This window comes from Brassica napus, chromosome A4 (assembly GCF_020379485.1).
Source record: "Brassica napus cultivar Da-Ae chromosome A4, Da-Ae, whole genome shotgun sequence".
Lineage (NCBI taxonomy): Eukaryota > Viridiplantae > Streptophyta > Magnoliopsida > Brassicales > Brassicaceae > Brassica > Brassica napus.
The window spans coordinates 1,167,156-1,186,753 of NC_063437.1; the positions used below are offsets into that span (position 1 = coordinate 1,167,156).

At 36.8% G+C, this 19,598-nt stretch overlaps 1 protein-coding gene and 1 long non-coding RNA gene across 2 annotated transcripts; one reads left to right on the forward strand and one right to left on the reverse strand.

Annotated features, from left to right (window-relative positions):
* The first annotated feature begins 1,246 nt into the window (after nt 1-1,246).
* LOC106445118 (methionine aminopeptidase 2B) lies at nt 1,247-3,678 on the forward strand. The gene is made up of 11 exons (XM_013886627.3): nt 1,247-1,532; nt 1,638-1,686; nt 1,777-1,875; nt 1,958-2,057; nt 2,153-2,298; nt 2,378-2,469; nt 2,552-2,646; nt 2,730-2,826; nt 2,905-3,048; nt 3,129-3,346; nt 3,446-3,678. The coding sequence occupies exons 1-11, from the start codon at nt 1,337-1,339 to the stop codon at nt 3,554-3,556; spliced, it is 1,347 nt and encodes a 448-aa protein (XP_013742081.3). The 5' UTR covers nt 1,247-1,336; the 3' UTR covers nt 3,557-3,678.
* A 156-nt stretch (nt 3,679-3,834) lies between these two features.
* On the reverse strand, nt 3,835-4,820 carry LOC106449106. The gene is made up of 4 exons (XR_001289063.3): nt 4,687-4,820; nt 4,511-4,591; nt 4,309-4,438; nt 3,835-4,136 (listed from the first exon to the last, which is right to left on the reverse strand). It is a non-coding gene; the product is annotated as an uncharacterized LOC106449106 (long non-coding RNA).
* Nucleotides 4,821-19,598: the final 14,778 nt, after the last annotated feature.

Here is a 19,598-nt window from a genome sequence, read left to right on the forward strand (position 1 = left end):
CATGAATTGTGCTTCATCCTAGATGGATCCACAACTTAGTACCTCATAGTTGTTCAAAGGAAAAACAACAACATAAGATGACTAGAAACACAGTATATATTTTAGGACAAACCTAGATTAATGTACTACCTTTCATAAAAATTTAATCAGTTCAATAAACAAATTCATTCTTCATATAATTCACTTATAACTCATATAAAATTTTATTTACCATCATATATTTTACAAACCTTATTTCATATTAACACAAAACATCATATATTTTCTGTAAGTTAAATATATAAAATGAATTGTATTTAATTATTTACTAAATGAGTTTTTTTTATATAAATAGGAACCCATTAAAATATTTCATAATTGACTGTGACAAAGTCCAGCTCTTAGTAACTTTTAAAAAACTGAGAGTTGGACGTTACCCACGATTCTCAATCTCATCCGGGTTTCGAACTACCTTAACATCTCAAACCTCTAACTTGCCAGATGGTCGCTGATATGATCTCGGCTTGCAAAGACCCAAATGAGATTCGCGTAAAGTTCGAGATCAAGAACGATTTTACACCGGAGGAAGAAGAAAAAGATCGCCGGAAGAATCAATGGACTTTTCAGTGAGCGTATAATAACCCAAATAAAATTTTTTCGTCAGATATATATCGTTTTCTGCTTATTGAGCTTATAAATCAAGAAGCAGCTCTATTGACTATATATGAATCAGTTGATGATTAGATGACTTTGAATCTATTCTATTAAATCTCTATGAACTGGGTTCTATATATCGATTTTAATTCTGCACTGCTTCGAGCCCTGTTCACTACACATGACTCAGAGAAATTCAAAACCCTTATAAAAAAAAAACTATAAACACATGTGCAACCTGTGTGTTTAAAAGCTTGAGTGCACCCACAACCTTCTGTCAATGATCTTTCTCCTCTTGCTAATTATAAACACATTCGTTAACCAAATAAATAAATTAGCATTATAATAAGATTGCCTACTGGACTTTCTGATGGGCTTAGATGAAGTCTACGTTACCTCTTGTTTGCTATTCTCATTTACAGTCTTAGATGAGGCCCAAGCCCGGCCCATGACATGATAAAGATATCGGTAAGGCTCAATAAGGAAGGGGAACTGTGTTGACATAATACATAATAATAGGTTTTTAGTGTAAATAATAATTACTAAGAGTGTAATTGTGTAAATTCCCAAAACTCTGAGGGTCTCTAGAAACAAAAGACGGAAGAAGTGTCGGAGGCTGTGCGAGACTTGTAATAACTTGTTTGCTTCTTCTTCATATATACAAATTAGCTTTTATCCGATCCTCAGCGAAGAATCGATTACGATGGCGAATGAAAACCCTGAAGTCGTTGTAGCTCCAGTGAGGGAGAATGGCGGCGCTGACTCCTCCTCCTCCTCCAAAGGGAAAGAGGAACAGTTAGAGTCAGAGTTTTCGAAGAAGCTAGAGATTACAGAAGATGCTAACGATGAGAACGAAGAAGACGTGGCAGAAGAAGAAGAAGAAGAAGAAGGAAGCAAAGGTGAATACTTTATTCTTTGTACCCATTAGGATTAAAAAACTATGCTTTAGCTATCTCTCTCTGAGTGTTATGGTTGATTAAATATATTGCATGTTTCATTTTAAGGTGAGACTTCAACTAAGAAGAAGAAGAAGAAAAAGAAGAGTAAAAGCAAGTAAGCAATGTTTTTTTTGTTCTGTCTTTTTCTTTCAATTTGCTAGTTTTGGTGTTTGCTGTAGTGATGGTCTCTTGCTTATGTTTGCAGGAAGAAGCCTCAACAGACTGATCCACCTACAATCCCTCTCATTAAGCTTTTCCCATCTGGAGAGTTTCCTGAAGGTGAACTCCAACAGTACAAGGACGAGTAAGATTCTTGATTTCTTTAAGCTTTATCACACTCTTTGTATTGACTTTTGAAGAGTATGGTTGTGGTCTCTGTAATGTAGCAATCTGTGGAGATCAACATCTGAAGAGAAGAGAGAGTTGGAGCGTTTGGAGATGCCTATATACAACTCTGTACGCCAAGCTGCAGAAGTTCATCGCCAGGTTTGATCCCTTTTTAACTCTGATTAAATGACAAACCATAGATTATTACTTTTTTTTTTGTATGGCATTTTTTAATATTTTTGATAATTTTTCAGGTTAGAAAATATGTGAGAAGCATAGTGAAGCCTGGAATGTTGATGACTGACATATGCGAGACACTTGAGGATACTGTTCGTAAGCTTATATCAGAGAATGGTCTCAAAGCTGGTATTGCTTTCCCTACAGGATGCTCCTTGAATTGGTTCGTTATAACTCTCACTTTCTGTCAACTATTCTTCTTTAGTAGTCATGTTCATCTCTAATGGCTTTTTAACTTCCAGGGTTGCTGCTCATTGGACACCAAACTCTGGAGACAAGACTGTACTTCAGTACGATGATGTCATGAAACTGGATTTTGGAACACATATTGATGGTATAACAGCAAGTTTCCTCTTTCGTCTGTACAAATGTCAGATTGAAATTAACATTTTATTTATTTATTTATTTATTTGCAGGACATATTGTTGACTGTGCATTTACAGTTGCGTTCAATCCTATGTATGATCCTCTCCTAGCAGCCTCCCGTGAAGCTACCTATACCGGTATCAAGGTACTGATTGTTCTTATGAATGCACTACTACTAGTAGTTAGTACTCTTAACCTCCTTGATGTGTTTTTTTTTGGTTGGTTCAGGAAGCTGGAATAGATGTTCGTCTCTGCGACATTGGTGCTGCTATTCAGGAGGTCATGGAGTCTTATGAGGTTGAAATCAATGGAAAAATCTTCCCAGGTACTGAACATCCAATGTCAAATCTAATAACCACTGTCTGATGTAATAAACCTTAACCTGTTTTGTTCTTTTGAATAGTTAAAAGTATCAGGAACCTGAATGGGCATAGCATTGGACCTTACCAGATACATGCTGGCAAATCAGTTCCTATAGTTAAAGGAGGCGAGCAGACGAAGATGGAAGAGGGTGAATTCTATGCCATTGAAACATTTGGATCAACTGGTAAAGTAAAAAAAAGTCACTCACTGCAATCCTTGGGATTCCACCAATGATTTGATCTTTTGGTTGTGGTTGTATTGCAGGGAAAGGATATGTGAGAGAAGATTTAGAATGTAGCCACTACATGAAGAACTTTGACGCTGGCCATGTCCCCTTGAGGTTGCCTAGAGCAAAACAGCTTCTCGCCACTATCAACAACAACTTCTCTACTCTAGCCTTCTGCAGACGTTATCTGGACCGCATTGGTGAAACTAAGTACTTAATGGCGCTAAAGAATCTGTGCGACGCTGGGATTGTTCAGGTAACATCACTCTCTTCTTAGACAAATCATACACTAGTCTAAATGAGGTTGATGAGAATAGAATGGTTATGAATCTTGTTCTCTGTGTTTTGTTTTCAGCCGTATCCTCCTCTGTGTGATGTGAAGGGAAGTTATGTATCACAGTATGAGCACACTATTTTATTGCGACCTACTTGCAAAGAAGTTGCTTCCAAGGGAGATGATTACTGATTCAGAGATACTTTGTTATTTGCTCTGTTTGTTTGCTCTCATACACTCTGTTCTTGAGACTGCACACTACTTGTTTCTTTTGATTCCTTTTAATACAACATTCAATGCCTGTTGAACATTAATTATCTTACTAGTAATCTCCATTAAAGATGATAAGCAAGTAGTGTGAAGCTTCTTGCTTTGGGGGGGAAAAGAAGTTTCCTTTACATACAAAATGAATATATGGGAAGAGAAGTGGTGAAGAGAGGCTAGGTGAGCTAGGGCCCACATCACCGGCGCGTGGGTAGCAACCGCTACAACGAACACACTAACCTACTGCCACTGGAGTTGCAGACCGAACAAATCGTTTATTGGTTGTAATAACACACTCATCATCACCGCTTTGGTTCAAAATACTCTACGTATATATACTGTCATTACACTTATTCGAGTTGGATACAACAACAGAGTCTACACACATTCAAATTGTCCTGACGCATCCAAATTGTTTTTCCTTACCTCTGAACTGAGAAGCTTGTCGAAAATCGAAACTGAAGTATTGATACTAACCGGCGGCGTGTCTACCTCGAGTCTTTTTCACCTAACCAAATAGCATATACCAAATCACAAAATAATTATAGAGATGACTACTAGATAGGAACGGCAAGTTTGTAATTGTTACAAAAATAATCCTGAGGCATGAACTCAAAAGCTATTCAACAATACCATTACTATGAAAGCTTTTAATCATATAATTTCATTTTCAATCTTACCTTGGGTGGTTTCCAGGTCACTACTTTACATGCAGGTATGTTCTTAGCTTATCTAGCTTTTGCACCTAGCTGTTTCCTACAACATGATGCACCACAGTAGCAATCTTGATCTGCACCAAACTGAACAAACCTGTGCTATATTTCTTAGTGTCACAGCTAAACACTATACTATAAAGTAATTAACCCAAGGAAATGTTCTTACTGGTAATCATAGGTCAGGTGCTCTCCTTTGGTTATGTAACGGTTGGCAAATATGCCAATCCTTGTCTCTCCATCAATTATCCTAATGGATACAAAGAATGTTACTTTGCTTAGAAGAAAAGAGAGGAGATGTATGATAGTTATAAGTTAAGAATAACCAACTTGTAACATACCAACCTGGACTAGTTTCATTTTCTTGATGTGTCTTTGTTGGAACGGCTTGTTGGTGCATTCACATGTGCACTTGCAGCTAGACGAACAACTTGAGAGTAGCATCCTATTAAAGCGAACAGTTAACATCAAGGAACATACTAACAACAACAAACAAAGACAAATATGAATACGCCATGGTCTTTAACCCTCTTTTTAAGTTTCTTCTTCAGGTAGATATCTAAAAACTCAAGATCACGCGAAAACAAATAAAATGCAAAGAAGGGGGTTGTAACTGTAAACTGTAAAGTAAACCATAAAACATGAATCTCTAAGACAAGATACTGCGCTTTATGAAGACAGGCTTCCTCTTGTCCGATCCCTTAATCTGTCTCGAAAACTTTCTGAAGCGTTTCCTAATTTGATTCAGACCGGAACCCTAAGAATAAAAAAAAAACAGAGGAAACTGTAAAGACATTACGAAACAGAGAAATAACTAAAGAAACTCAAGATTTAAGATCGATCGAACGCACCTTCTTCTTGTCGATAACCATGGACACAGACCTGAATAATTTGATAAATTGAATTATAGTCCCAATTTGAATTCGATTTTTGAGATTCCGGGTGAAAATCAAGTACGCACGGTGAAGTTACGAAGAAGAGAGAAAGAGAAGAAACAATCAATGATCTTCAATGGTGGATGCGATCATCAGAGAGTGAACAGACGCGAAGAAGAAATTGAGCGGCAGTTTTTTTAAATACTACGCCCAAAGGGAAACTGTCATTTCGCTGAGTAATCCAGGCCCGCTAATTTTTAGAATAAAATGGGCTTTAGTAGACTGGCCCAAAGTAAATCCCAATCAAATTACGCGGTAACAAAAATCAATTAGTCGCATCCACGTTTATTCGGCTATAATTATATAATAAAAAAACAATTCATTACTAATGTATCATAAGTCCTTAACTTATCCCCTTATTATTAATACAGAAGCAAATTGTAAGAAAAACCTTCAAATGGTAAATTATTTACATGTATGCTATTTAAGCTGATGTGTCACCTTATCAATCATTCTCAGCCTTCAATTCAAACAACTCTTACTACACTAGAGTATTTACGACTTGGTCCAACTATTATCAATTACAGTATATTATATATCATTAATTAAAACACGTTGTTAAAGACATCTATCCTATACTAAAAGCCAAATATAAAGGGATTATAGGATGTCCACGTCGGCAATTATATTTGGCCAATGAAAACATTTCATTAATCCACGCTGGATGTACAAAACTCAACTCTTAATTTCGTATGGGCTTCAATTTGCTACCTCTGGGCTTCGTCGTATACACTGGGCTTCCGACACAATCTATCGGTTCAATTAAAAAAAAAAACCAAACCTCGACGGTGAACACGAGGGTCTCCGCCTCTCAAGAGGATCTACTCCTCTAACTCTTCGTCTTTCACTGTTTCTCTCCATCGTTTCAGTTCTCTCAATCTACATCTCCACAATCAATTCTCCACTACATCTCGATCCATCAATTTCTTCTTAATGGATGCGTTTCTCTTTGCTCTTTCTCTGCTACTTTATATACTCATTCTCTCTCCCGCATGCAAATCTAACCCTTGAACTTCTCTAACCTCAATCCATGGCGCCGAAACCGAATGGAAAATGCCCTATCACCTCCGAGTCTGATGATAACGTCATGTTCTTTCGAGATGTCTCACCGGGTCCACACGAAACCCAGCTTCGTTTCCGCTTGATTCATTTCTGGGAGGCTTGGAACCCTCTAAAGAAGACGCTTATTGGCATTGAGATGCTTCTAATCGACGAACAGGTACTTGATTTCACCGACCATCGTTTTTTGATTCGTTGTGTTTTAGATCGTCGTTTAGGTCTCACTTATATTTAGTAGAATAAGATCTCACATAGATTTAGACGCTTATTGACGTTTGTTTCTTTTCAAATTTTATATATCTCTAGAAAATTTAAAACAACGCTTTGATTGTTTGTGTATTTTACGCAGGGAACTGTTATCCAAGGCTTCATTTCGCCAGGACGTATTGAGAGATATTTGCCTAAAATGAAGCCTGGATCGGTTTACAAACTCAACAATTTCTACGGATCAAGCAACAAGTCAGTGTATCGGGTTTCTGATCATGCCGTGACGGCGTCGTTCTCATGGAACTCTGAACTCTCTGTTCTTGAAGACAGCCCCATCCATTTTGATGAAGACAGATTCCGATTTCATTCCTTTGAGGATTTCCAAGCTAGCTGCGATCGCAAAGGAGACCTCTACGGTAATCTCACTTATCCCCCACACTAACTCTTAGTTGCAGTGCTTGATGATTAGAGATATATTTGTCTTTCTTGCTGCTCGGATATAAATCTTGAATTTTGCTTAAAATGCGTTTTGGGTTTGATATATTTGTCTTTCTTGCTGCTCGGATATAAATCTCGAATTTTTCTTTAAATGCGTTTTAGGTTTGTGAGAATCATTCTGTGAAATATATAAATGACAAATGAAATTCACTAATTCTGTTTGTAACAGTAGAAAGGATTTTTTACGACCCTCGGGTATTGAATTTTTTTTGAGGGTTTTATCGTAGCATAGTATGATTAGGATCTGTTAGCTGCTTCAGTAGCTTTAGTACTATGTCTGTTTCGGTTTTGTGTGGTCATGTAATAGTAGATTAATTATTTCGTACTCTTCTTACTTACACGCTTGATGAACAATTGGATAGATGTTGTCGGCCACATGAAGCTGGTTAATGGACAGAGTTTCATTGGGACCCCAGTCCTTGACGAAGTGGAGATAGCAAGGGCGAGGCATGTTCTGGTTCATGTGCAGTCACACGAGTATGTTTTTTTTATTTATTTCTTAAACACCCTTTCTCTCTATTTCTATTAACCATTCAGTGATGATATTTTGCAGTGGACCTGTGATGAAGCTCTACCTTTGGGACCAGGCTGCAAAAGAGTTTTGCAAAAAATTCAAATCATACGAAAACACCCCCACCGTGTTATTGGTGACGGCCGTTAACCCTAAGAGTCTCGGAGGTTACGGTTTCTAACTTTAGTATAGCTTTTTTACAGTTACATATCTACTCTTTGTGCTCTTTAAATGGGTTTTGCTTAATACAATAGGTACTCTTGCCCTGACTTCAATGTCATCCTCACGTGTTTTTATGGATTACGATGTCCAACCTACGATCGACTATTTCGGCTGGTAAATATATATATTTGTGTGTTTACATGTACTCTTTCGCTACATAACCCCTTATCAATGACTGACTGGATCAATGCTTACTACTCTGTCTCAGGTTGGGCTCTAACCCACAGAGTGCTGAGGAGGTTAATGTCGAAGTGGTTACTAAACGAGAGACACTGACCATAGGAGAAATATTCTCCTACATCAAGCAGGGATCTACGAAGGTACAACTAGGTGTAAATATTTCTTAGTTATTGATTCAAATCTTTGAGTCTTATATAGCTTTGCGGTGCAGGAGGCTTTTTTTGAGTGCACGGCTACGATTAATGATGTGGTCTATGGCTCAACCTGGTATTACATATCATGCAGTGGGTGCCATACTAAGGTTATGAAAGGCCCAACTTCGTTGATGTGTTCGAAATGTGGGAAAGTCAACATATCTGGAGTAGCACAGTATTTACTCTAAACTCAGAACTCAGTAACGCTTTGAATGGTATTAGCTTCTAATTTTTTCATGACAGGTACCGTGCACATATATCTGTATATGACAACAGTGAACAAGCTGTTTTTGTACTGCTTGGGGATGCTGGTTTTGAGTTGACTGGGAAGCATGCTTCTGAATTAGTCAGCAACTATTTTGAGGTAACTTTCATCATTCAGTACTCTCAGTATTGGTACTCTCAGTGCTGGTCCTCAAGTTGTGATTGAACATTGGTTAACTTGATTGTCAGGCTAATGGAAACCAAGGAGTTACCCAAGAGGTGCCTGTCCTGGAAGCTTTACTCAGCACCATCGGCCAGAAACATAACTTTTGTGTTAGTTACAAAGCACAACTTAGATGGGAAGTCTCGATCTTTAACTGTGACCAAGATTCTCCCTCTGGACACTCCACCAGTCACAGAAGCTTCGGAAGGAAACAACAATACTGCAACTTCGGAGGAAACATCTGAGACTGGAAACACTGTGTGTGAAGCTTCCAAACACAGTGTGGATTCTGCAGAGGGGAGTAAGAGAACTAATGACATTGATGAGATGGGGAAAGCTAAACGCCTCAAGTGTGGGAAGTAGAGCTTCCGTGTGTCGTCTGATATCTTGCAAGGGACTGCATTTTAAGTGTTTCTTTCCAGTTTATTATTGACTCATGGTTTCTTTCAGTCTTTCTAATTTTTTTTAACTACTCTGAATGATTATGTTTTGATAATCATGTGTTGCACTATTATTCTACTTCTTACGGATTATTACTCTGTCTCTTTAAGTGTTTTGAAATTTATACTTATAACAAACAGGTCAATCATTTATGTATTTCAACATAGTATCATTTTCATATTTGGATGTGATCCTTAATGCATGAGTGCGAGAGAATTTGCTCATCACCATTCCTAAAACAAAAAAACGTGTTCGTTAAGCAACATAATTACTCCAAGTAAATGATATATCAAGAGAAAATCAATCAAATTAATGATATTTCCTTCCAATTACGTAAGACATTATTTGCATATCTTAGGCACTGATTTCCTTCCGTATACTTCCCTAAATATATAATCATTCTTAAAAATTCTACAAAAAGGAAACTCAGCTATCTATTTCCCATTGAAATCACCATTGGAAGTGTCTACCAAGCTTTAATCAACGTAAGTGTAAAAAAATTTTAACAGCCAAGAAAATACAAATCGTAGTCCATCTCTCTAACTGGTAATCGTTTTGATTCTAAGGATTGAAATATAGAAGCAATGGAGAACCCACCTCCTGCACCCCCTTCGCAAACTGGAGGTAAACAAATCCTTACTTATGTATTATCCTATAGAAATATTTAATAATCTCCATCACATGACGTCTATGTTATATTTGCCGTTAGATATACACAGAGTAGTGCCTCTTATACAATTTTATTATTTATGAGTTGTTGTTTTGAGTTATCCTTTAAAAGTTTGATAACTCAAATATTAATTTAGCACCAACAAGGTTTTATGCTTTAGAAGTTGTCTCAATATTTTAAGTTTTACAGAAAAGCACTCTCAAAATTTTACTCTCATCAGAAAATAATATATATATATATATATGTGGAATTTGTTAATTAACTCACCCAGGATTCTTTGAATATTGAAATCTTAGCATTTTATTCAATAATCTATATATATTATTGTTTGGAAGGTTGGTATATGCCGTAAAACCATAATATTTTCTGATATTCCAACAATTATATTCAAGATCGAAAAGTTATCGACCAAAGCTTATGATATTTTGGAATCTAATATAATTGTTAAAAATCTTTAGTAAACTATCTACTCGATTTGACATGCTTTCATTCGTTTATTGTAATTTTATTTTGAGATATTATTCAAACATAAAAATTATAAATGGTTTTTTTTATATAATTTGGTGAGCCACAATTTAGAATAGCGTAGGATTATAGTATCATTAATTGTAATATATTTTATACTTACGTTAAAATAAAAGTAAAATTAAATTCGAATTACAAAGTATATTTTTGTTACCTAAAATGACTTATGCTGGAAAATCTGTTTTCAAAAAGAAGATTTCAAAGATATCAAGAATATTTGTTATTGTCTACGTATAATATTTGTCCCTTAAATAAAGTAATATAAAGATATGACAATATATTATCATTCCATTTCGTATAAAAGTTATTATATTTGAAAGGGAAAATTCCTTAAAAATACACAGACTAATTTTCATTTGCTAATAAAATACACGAACTATTTTGGATTCCCGTTTAATACACAAACTAATTTTTGTTGTCTATTAAATACACAAACTTTTGAAATTCGCAGGTTTTACACATCGTTTTAGACGGCGTTAACTAAGTTTAACGGAAGTAAAGACGGCGTTAATATTTAATTAAACATGTGTTTAATTTATGAAAAGAAAATTCCTTAAAAATACACGAACTAATTTTCATTTGTTAATAAAATACACAAATTATTTTGGATCCCCATTTAATACACGAACTAATATTTGTTTCCCATTTAATACATAAACTTTTAAAATTTGTAGATTTTACACATCGATTTAAACGACGTCAACTACGTTTAACAGAAATGACTTTAGTTTTAACTAAAAGTATGGTTAAAATGTGAAAAGCACGCTCACCCTCAACCAAAACCACTCGAATCGATTGATCCTTATATTCAAGCTAGCATCAATTCAAGTTTGACACCCTAATCTATTTCAACCTCTTTTACTCATCAAACTATGTTCCTTTTCTTCTTCTTCGCTTTGATTTCATTTTATATTGCTTCAAAGTGGAGTTGATTTCCATGTCATGAAAAATAACGAAGAAAACTAGGTAATTTTAAACGAGTTTCTGATTTTGGAATTAGTTTTTGATTCTTGTTTTTCGTCAATCAAGGTTAATTTACACTATGCAAGTGTAATGAAGAAGAAAACTACCAATATAATCTATCAGAAGGATTTTTAATTGTCTTTCGCAGTTTAACCACATGTTTAACTAAACACTAACATCTACTTCACTTTTGCTAAACATAGTTGACATCCACTAAATCATGTTAAACATAGTTGACGTCGTCTAAATCGATGTGTAAAATCTGAAAATTTTAAAAGTTTGTGTATTAAATGAGAAGCAAAAATTAGTTCGTGTATTAAATGGGGATCCAAAATAGTTCGTGTATTTTATTAACAAATGAAAATTAGTTAGTGTATTTTATTAACATATACAAATTAGTTCGTGTATTTTTAAGGAATTTTATTTTCATAAATTAAGCACATGTTTAATTAAACACTAACATCGTCTTCACCTCCGTTAAATATAGATAACGCCGTCTAAAACTATGTGTAAAACCTGCGAATTTCGAAAGTTTGTGTATTTAATAGGCAACGGAAATTAATTCGTGTATTAAACGGGGAGTCAAAATAGTTTGTGTATTTTATTAGCAAATGAAAATTAGTCTGTGTATTTTTAAGGAATTTTCCCATTTGAAATCACATGTTATTATACACACTTAATATTTTTTGAAACAAAAAAAGTCAATATACTAATCTAAATTTTTTATTAAAAAAAAGAATTAATTTCTTTCTGATCTCGAGATCATATCTGTACAATATTATTTTTATATTTTTCTGTAATTATAAAATATCATAGACAATTACATATATATGAAAAAATAAAAAATATTTCAGTAATACTAATTATACGTTTGTTTTGGTAGCATTAATCTGTGAGGGAAAACACATTTTAACTGTCCGGCTATTATATATTCCGTATGACCAAAATGTTAATTTTGAAAATACATCCCTGTGTGTAATAATTATAGTTGGAAATTCATGTATCTTATTACGATTTATAGTTTTGTTTGTAAAGTTCTAAATAACATATGCCCTTAATTAAAATTGCATGTCTTACAGTGACATCTTCCATGCAACACATTCCTTAAAGAATCCACCAACTTCAAGAAGGGATTTCAGTGCTTCCTATCACGGTATGTATAAGAAATGTTTGGGACATCAGAAAACACCAAACAGATAATACTCAAACTTCCATTGGCTTCCTGTGCTACGACCACCATATAAGTCTTTTTAAAACTTTATATATATATATGTTATGTATTTTCCAATCCACCATATTTGGTTTAAACTACTCACTATTTACTTAATTGGTTCGGCACAACAAAATTTGTTCACACTCAGGGACAATTATTAGAAGGCCGGCTCACCGGAAACATTCAGCCGAATGATCAAAAAAACTTAACTGAAAGAGATATATATGAGTTTTCGGGATTTTTTGTCATACATAATTCACGACATCGGAAACTCACCCAACTGCCATATTACATTCAGATTAACCAAAAGACAATAGCATTGAACGTTACACTCAACGGTCCGATATTTCCAGTTCACAATTTATCTCCTCAGAATTACAGAAATCTATTGCGGTTAGCCACTACACCCACATACTTACCAGGTAAGTAAGTCCTTCCAGTATTAATTAAACAAACATGGATGTTTATTCTAAAATCAATGTGCAGATGTCGTCGGGCAGATAGTCATAATACAAAAAATAAAACCGTACCACCCATAACTCAATATTGATGCCACGGTTGGTCTACGGCTGAACATGTAAGTCTAACACAATAGTTAAAAACGAAATAATAATTATCTTCATACATACATCTCTATCTCAGGTCGACAATTGTTAAACTCATACTGTGCGACAAGCAAGCAGCAAATTTTAGCATCCTACAAAGAAAAAAGGATAGAAAATTTAAAGTTCTCATCATCACAAGCATAATTCCTAAACTTTTCCAAGGTAAATAATTTTATTAAACACATCAAAAAATAATACAGATCTAATTTTTTTTTATCAACATAACAATAATATCCAATATTTTCCAGGCAAACTACTACTCTGTTCATCACCAGCAACAAATTTCTACTTCAACAAATCAATTGATTACATAAAGCATTTCAAAAGGCGAATAAGAGATCATGCAAAAGCATGCAGCACAGAGTGATTCTAATTCATCCATTATTCGGATTATTATTCTCTTTTTCACAGAACTTGATACCTAGATTTATTTACATTTTAAACTATTTTAGGTTTTATATTTAAAGTAGGTTATTCAAGTACTTTTTATTTTCGTGAATATATTCAAGATGAGATTCCGATTTTTAAAATAAGAGAATTTATGTTGTATACATAATTATATTTTTTATAAAACTCTAAAATCTCAGACTTACTTGGTTCTTCATATTTTATTAGTTAATTGTGTTACATATAATATAAATACTTACTTCTAACTAAAAAAACAAATTTTAAATCTCCGATAATGTTAAACCTTAAAGTAAAATAACATAACCATCACTATTAATCCCATTACACATAAACACAATATGAAATTAATACTTAGAAACTGGTGATAATATTAAAACTTCAACGAAACAGTAACACGTTAGGATAAAAGTCAATTCAACAGAAACAAATAACTCAAAAAAAATTAACATCCATCAATAAATGCTCATTAAAACCAACATTAAAAGACAATAAAATCATATATTTAAACTCACCCTCTTTACCACATTTCCACAAACACTTCAGCCCCCACAAATACCTCAACAATGACTGACATACCACTTATATCTCATCGAATCTCACATCAAACAAGATCTACAGATGGAAACCCGAAGCAAACCCTCCAAATTTACATCCTCAGGCCCAATACGACACAATCCGTGATTGATTTTCAGTTTCTATCAATGATCGACTTCCAAGGTAATTTTAGTGAAACCATAACTGAAATCATGGAAGATATGTTAACATATCATGACATTCACCACCCCAATTTAACATACCTTATTGAAGAAACAAAACAATACGTGATAAATGAAGCTAGAGCCAACATCAATACCTTGGCTAATGATCTTCAAGTTACTCTGACTATCAAAGATTACAACCCAAATGCAACATCAAGACTAGACGTTGATCTGATCATTACTGATTTAGAGGGTACTAATAGACCTCCAACCACTGAAGAGGAAAACGATATGTGTATTGTATGCTTCGGAAATTACAGCCAACACAATAACCTTTGCACCCTTACTTGCGGCCATAGTTTCCATTTCGCATGCATTGATCAGTGGCTTCGCAGAAACATAAGTTGTCCGATCTGCAGATAACGTAATCTATGATGCCAATCTTTTTGAAAAAATAAAAAAAAGTTTACTGAATTCTAAATTCCAGTTTTACTTTTGTCTTCATATTAGTTTCATCGTCCTAGCCTAATGTTACTGATTACTTGGTGGCATATATCTATTAAAACTAAGATACCATTTTTAATAAAGCTGATGATTCACATGGTGTAGACCATTGCTTTTCCACACTACTTAGCTACTCTTTTAGCTTTTAAACAATTGGATAAACTCGATATTCACCAATTTTACAGATATTTTGGAACATACAATGCTTCAATTTCAAAAAAAATATTAAAACTTATTATCAAAATTTGATTATCAATACACTTTTCCGCGCATCGCGCGGAGAGAGAACCTAGTTGATTTAAAATTAGAATCTACTTTTTGTCTAGACCATTATCGAACTTAGTGTATCGGGCGTGAGTTATATCACCGACGATGGTGTTACCATAAGAAGTACCTTCAAAAACAAAGATGGAACATGAAAACTATTCATTATCGTCAATAGAGTTTGCACTCTACAAACCACTCTTTATTTTTTTAATGTTGTTCTCATTTTTATGTTTTGGAATTTTGAATATAAGAGAATACAAACATCCCTAATGTAAATCATATTATTATGTTATGTAGGGTAGTATTTCTGTGAAACCAGTCTTTTCATGAATAAGATGCCGCGACTAATTTTTTTTCCCTATGCTTTTTTTTTTTTTTTGTCAAATGATTATTCAAAGGGTACAAACCACCAGCGTTAGACCAAAACGGTCAAGGAAATTTAAAAAACAACAATAAAAAAGGCAAGCACCAGTAGGTGAGCTAAAAAAAACCCCAGAAACAGTGGACAAAGCATTCGAAGGGATTTGAAACTCCGGAGAGTCATTCCACAGTAAGCGAAGACGAAAGCAACAGAGGCTTAGTCAGTAGCTGAGGACAGGCCATTTGCTGCAGCCTCCAAATTGATAAGTGCCATAAGCCAGCAGGGGCCACCAGACGCCACATAGGATTGAAGACGAAGATCGCGTGTTACACTAGCTGCTATTTCAGAGGCAACTCTGTTCAGTGAATGATGAACATACGTGATGTGATAATTACCTGCAGTGTGCAGGAGGGCACGTAAGTTATTGAGAACCAAGCAATCGCGAGGACCTCTCAGTGATTTAGTGATCAGCTCATAAACTTCTTTAGAGGACACCTCAAAAATCACACAATTCAAGCGTAGATTTTTCACCGCTTCCACTGCCCAGGACATTGCCAAAAGCTCAGCCTTTAGAAAGGATCGAACTCCTGAGTACGAACGCCTACTGTGAGACAAGACCTGGCCTTGGGCATTACGATTAATCCATGCAGCTCCACTAATCATAGAATCTCCATCCCAAGAGGCACCTACATTGATCTTTATCATGTTCCAGGGAGGAGGTCTCCATCTTTCCACCGATATCGGACCTTGTCGCAGGCCAGTCTGATCTTCTGACTGTTCTGTCTGAGCGTGGAACCAGCTAGTCGAGTCTTCTTCAGCTTTTCCGACAATCGACTCTGCCGTCGTGCTCGTACGCTCAAAGCAAAATGCATTTCTAGCTTTCCATATTTGCCATAAGATCCACGGAAATCTTCTTTTAGTATCGTTAGAAACGTTCTGCTTTCGACTTTCTGCAATCAAATGATGAAAGTTAAGGAAAACAGAATCATGGGAGAAACCCGCAGAGGGGAGTGGAAATCCAGATCTTTGCCAAGTCTCTCGCGCCGGTTTACAATGGAAAAGGACGTGGCAAATACTCTCCTCCTGCAAAACATCTCGTGCACGTCTTATCCAAAGCGATACCTCGGGTGCTAAGTCGTTGACGGACAGCTAATGCTCCAGATAACGCTCTCCACATAAAGTGCTTGAGCTTTGGGGGAGCTTTAGTTTTCCAAAGACTATTCCACAGTTGCCTTTCCAGAGGAGGTATCTGAGTGTTCTGATTAGATTGTCTATCTTGGAGAGTTTCCAGCAATTTGTAGCCACTCCGGGTATTGTAACTTCCATTAGCTGAGAAGCTCCAGACCATAACGTCCTCTCTGGAAAAAGAGAGCTTCGTTTGTAGCACCATCTCAACATCATCTTCATGAATAAACTGACGAACACGGTCTCTATTCCAGGACTGAGAAGGTATATCTATTAACTCTGTCACCTCCATAGTTAGATCCACTAAGGCGTCCTGTTGATATCTAGGAGCTCTTGGTATCCCATCCATGATCCAGTTATCTAACCATACCTTGGTAGATAAGCCATTTCCAATCGTCTTCAAGAGGCCTTGCTTAAGAAGTTCCCGGCCATGGATTATGCTTCTCCAACCATAAGAAGGTCGCGTTCCGATACCACAATCTAGGAACTCAGAAGTAGCAAAATACCGGTGTTTTAGGACCTGCGCCAATAGAGAGTTAGGTCTGTCCCATATTCTCCAAGCTTGCTTACCCAAGAGTGCCTGATTAAACAGTTCTATGTCATGAAAACCCAAACCGCCCTCTTCCTTTGACTTACAAAGCTTCTTCCACGCAACCCACGATATTTTCCTGCGGTTACTTCCACTGCTCCACCAGAACTCCACCATAGCGCTAGTGATCTTCGCACAGACATCTTTAGGGAGCTTAAAACATGACATTGCAAAGACAGGAAGAGCTAGCCCAACAGATTTAAGCAAGATCTCCTTACCACCTTGGGATAACGATTTAGAGAACCACCCTTGGAGCCTTCCTTGTAGCTTTTCTCTAATAAAACTTAGGAGTTTTCTTTTGGAGCCACTCAAACATTCCGGGAGACCAAGGTAGAAACCTTCCCCCCCTTCAGAGCTAATCCCAAGCGCCTGTTTCACTTCTACTTTAGTGTTCTCTGGAACCTTTGCTCCAAAGATCACCGAAGACTTTGTCGGGTTAATGATCTGACCCGAAGCCTCACTATAGCGATTGAGACATGACAAAAGTTCAGCAGCCTCAGCTGAAGATGCTCGGCACATTAGTAAGCTATCATCTGCGAACAGTAAGTGATGGACAGAAGGACCAGAGCTCGCCAACTTTATCCCTTGTAGTCTCCCTGCACTTTCCGCTTTATTCAAACAGCTGACCAAGGCTTCTGCACACAAAATGAAAAGGAAAGGGGAGAGGGGGTCCCCCTGCCTTATCCCTCTCTCTGGTTTGATAAAGCCATGCTCATTCCCATTCATGAGGACCGAGAAGGAGACTGATCCCACACACGCCATTATCCATCTGATCCAAACATGGTCAAAACCCATTTTTTCCATTAGAGTTTCCAAGAAATTCCATTCCACTCGATCATAGGCCTTCGACATATCTGTTTTTACCGCCATGAAACCACCAGAGACTCGATCATTCGCCTTGAGACCGTGTACCATCTCATGTGCGATTAAGATGTTATCAGATATAAGCCTACCCGCCACAAAGGCCCCCTGTGTTTCTGAGATAATCTCTGGAAGAATCTGCTTCAGTCTGTTGCAGAGGATCTTCGAAACAATCTTATATTGCACTGAACAGAGGCTAATAGGGCGCATATCAGACATTCTGATCGGGTTAGGGATTTTTGGGATCAGGCTAAGCTGAGTGTGGTTCCAACCATCAGGGAGAATAGATGTAACAAAAAATCGCTGAATCTCTGAGGTTAAAGAAGGACCCACAATATGCCAGAAACGTTGGTAGAAGACTCCCGTGAGCCCATCTTCTCCTGGGGCACTGCTACTTTTAACACAGAAAGCAGCTTTCCTTACTTCTTCCTCAGAGATAGGCGCTACTAGCAGATTGTTCATAGCAGCAGTCACCCGTGGCTGGAAACCAGTGAACAATGATTCAACATCGTGAGGGTTAGAGCTCATAAACAGCTCTCTGAAGTAGTTCACCGCTATGTCTCCTTTTGACCCTTCTGAGAAATGTTCCCTTCCCAAATCATCCAACAACATCAAGATCCTGTTTTGGTGCCTCTTCCCCTTAACACAATTATGGAAGAATTTTGTATTTCTGTCGCCCGATCTCAACCATTCTTCTCTGCATTTCTGTCTCCAAAACGTTTCTTCCTCCTTGTAGGCTAAGGCAAGTTCTTTTCTCATCTTGCTCATCATATGGAAGGAAGGAAAGTGTTTAGACACTTCCCGCTCCAAAGCAGATTTCAACCTGGTGATCTTGTTCCTCGAGTTAAGGTCAGCACGTTTTTTCCACCTCAAGATACCTCTGCGGCATCGGTTTATTCTTTCCACTGTACTGTTCTGAACTTCACAGTCGTCACCCCAACAGCTTTTAATGACTTCCTCCAAACCCGCCTTTGAGAGCATCCGTTTATCAAAGAAGAATCTTCCTCTATGCGGATCAACCCTTTCCAGCGCAAAGCTTATACGAAGAGGTCGATGATCTGAAGCCCACATATCCAGATATTCCGAACTAGCTCTAGGAAAGAGAGAAAACCATTCATCATTTCCGAAACTTCGGTCCAATCTACACTGAACCCAGACATTGTCTCTTTTACCTGCCCAAGAGAGACTATTCCCAAAGAAGCGAAGCTCTTTAATCTTACAATTTTCTGCCATGTTTCGAAAGTCCCAAAAGGTGGACTCGTCTCTGATGGCTCCTCCAAGCTTTTCTCCATTTGACATTAATTCATTAAAGTCACCAGTCAACAACCACGCTTCATCTCGCACTAGACCAATGTCAATAAGCCTAGTCCAAACTTCCTGACGCTTGCTCCTCACAGGATCACCGTAAACACATGTGAGGTAGAAAGAGACTGAGCCGAAAGAGACCTTCACATCAATAATTCTCTTATCACAGCTCAAAACTGCCACCTCAAAAGTCGACTTCCACATCAAAGCCAAACCACCACTCAAACCTATTGGTTCCACCGTAATCATTTTATCATACCCCAAAGTCTGTTGTAAACCCATCATGTAACTATTCTTCTGTTTCGTCTCCATAAGAAAAAGAAAATCCGGAAAGATACTTCTGCGAAGTCCCCGGAGGTATTGAACTGTCTCGTCGCTTCCTGCTCCTCGACAGTTCCAGCTCATGATGCTCATTGGGGCTGCAGCGGC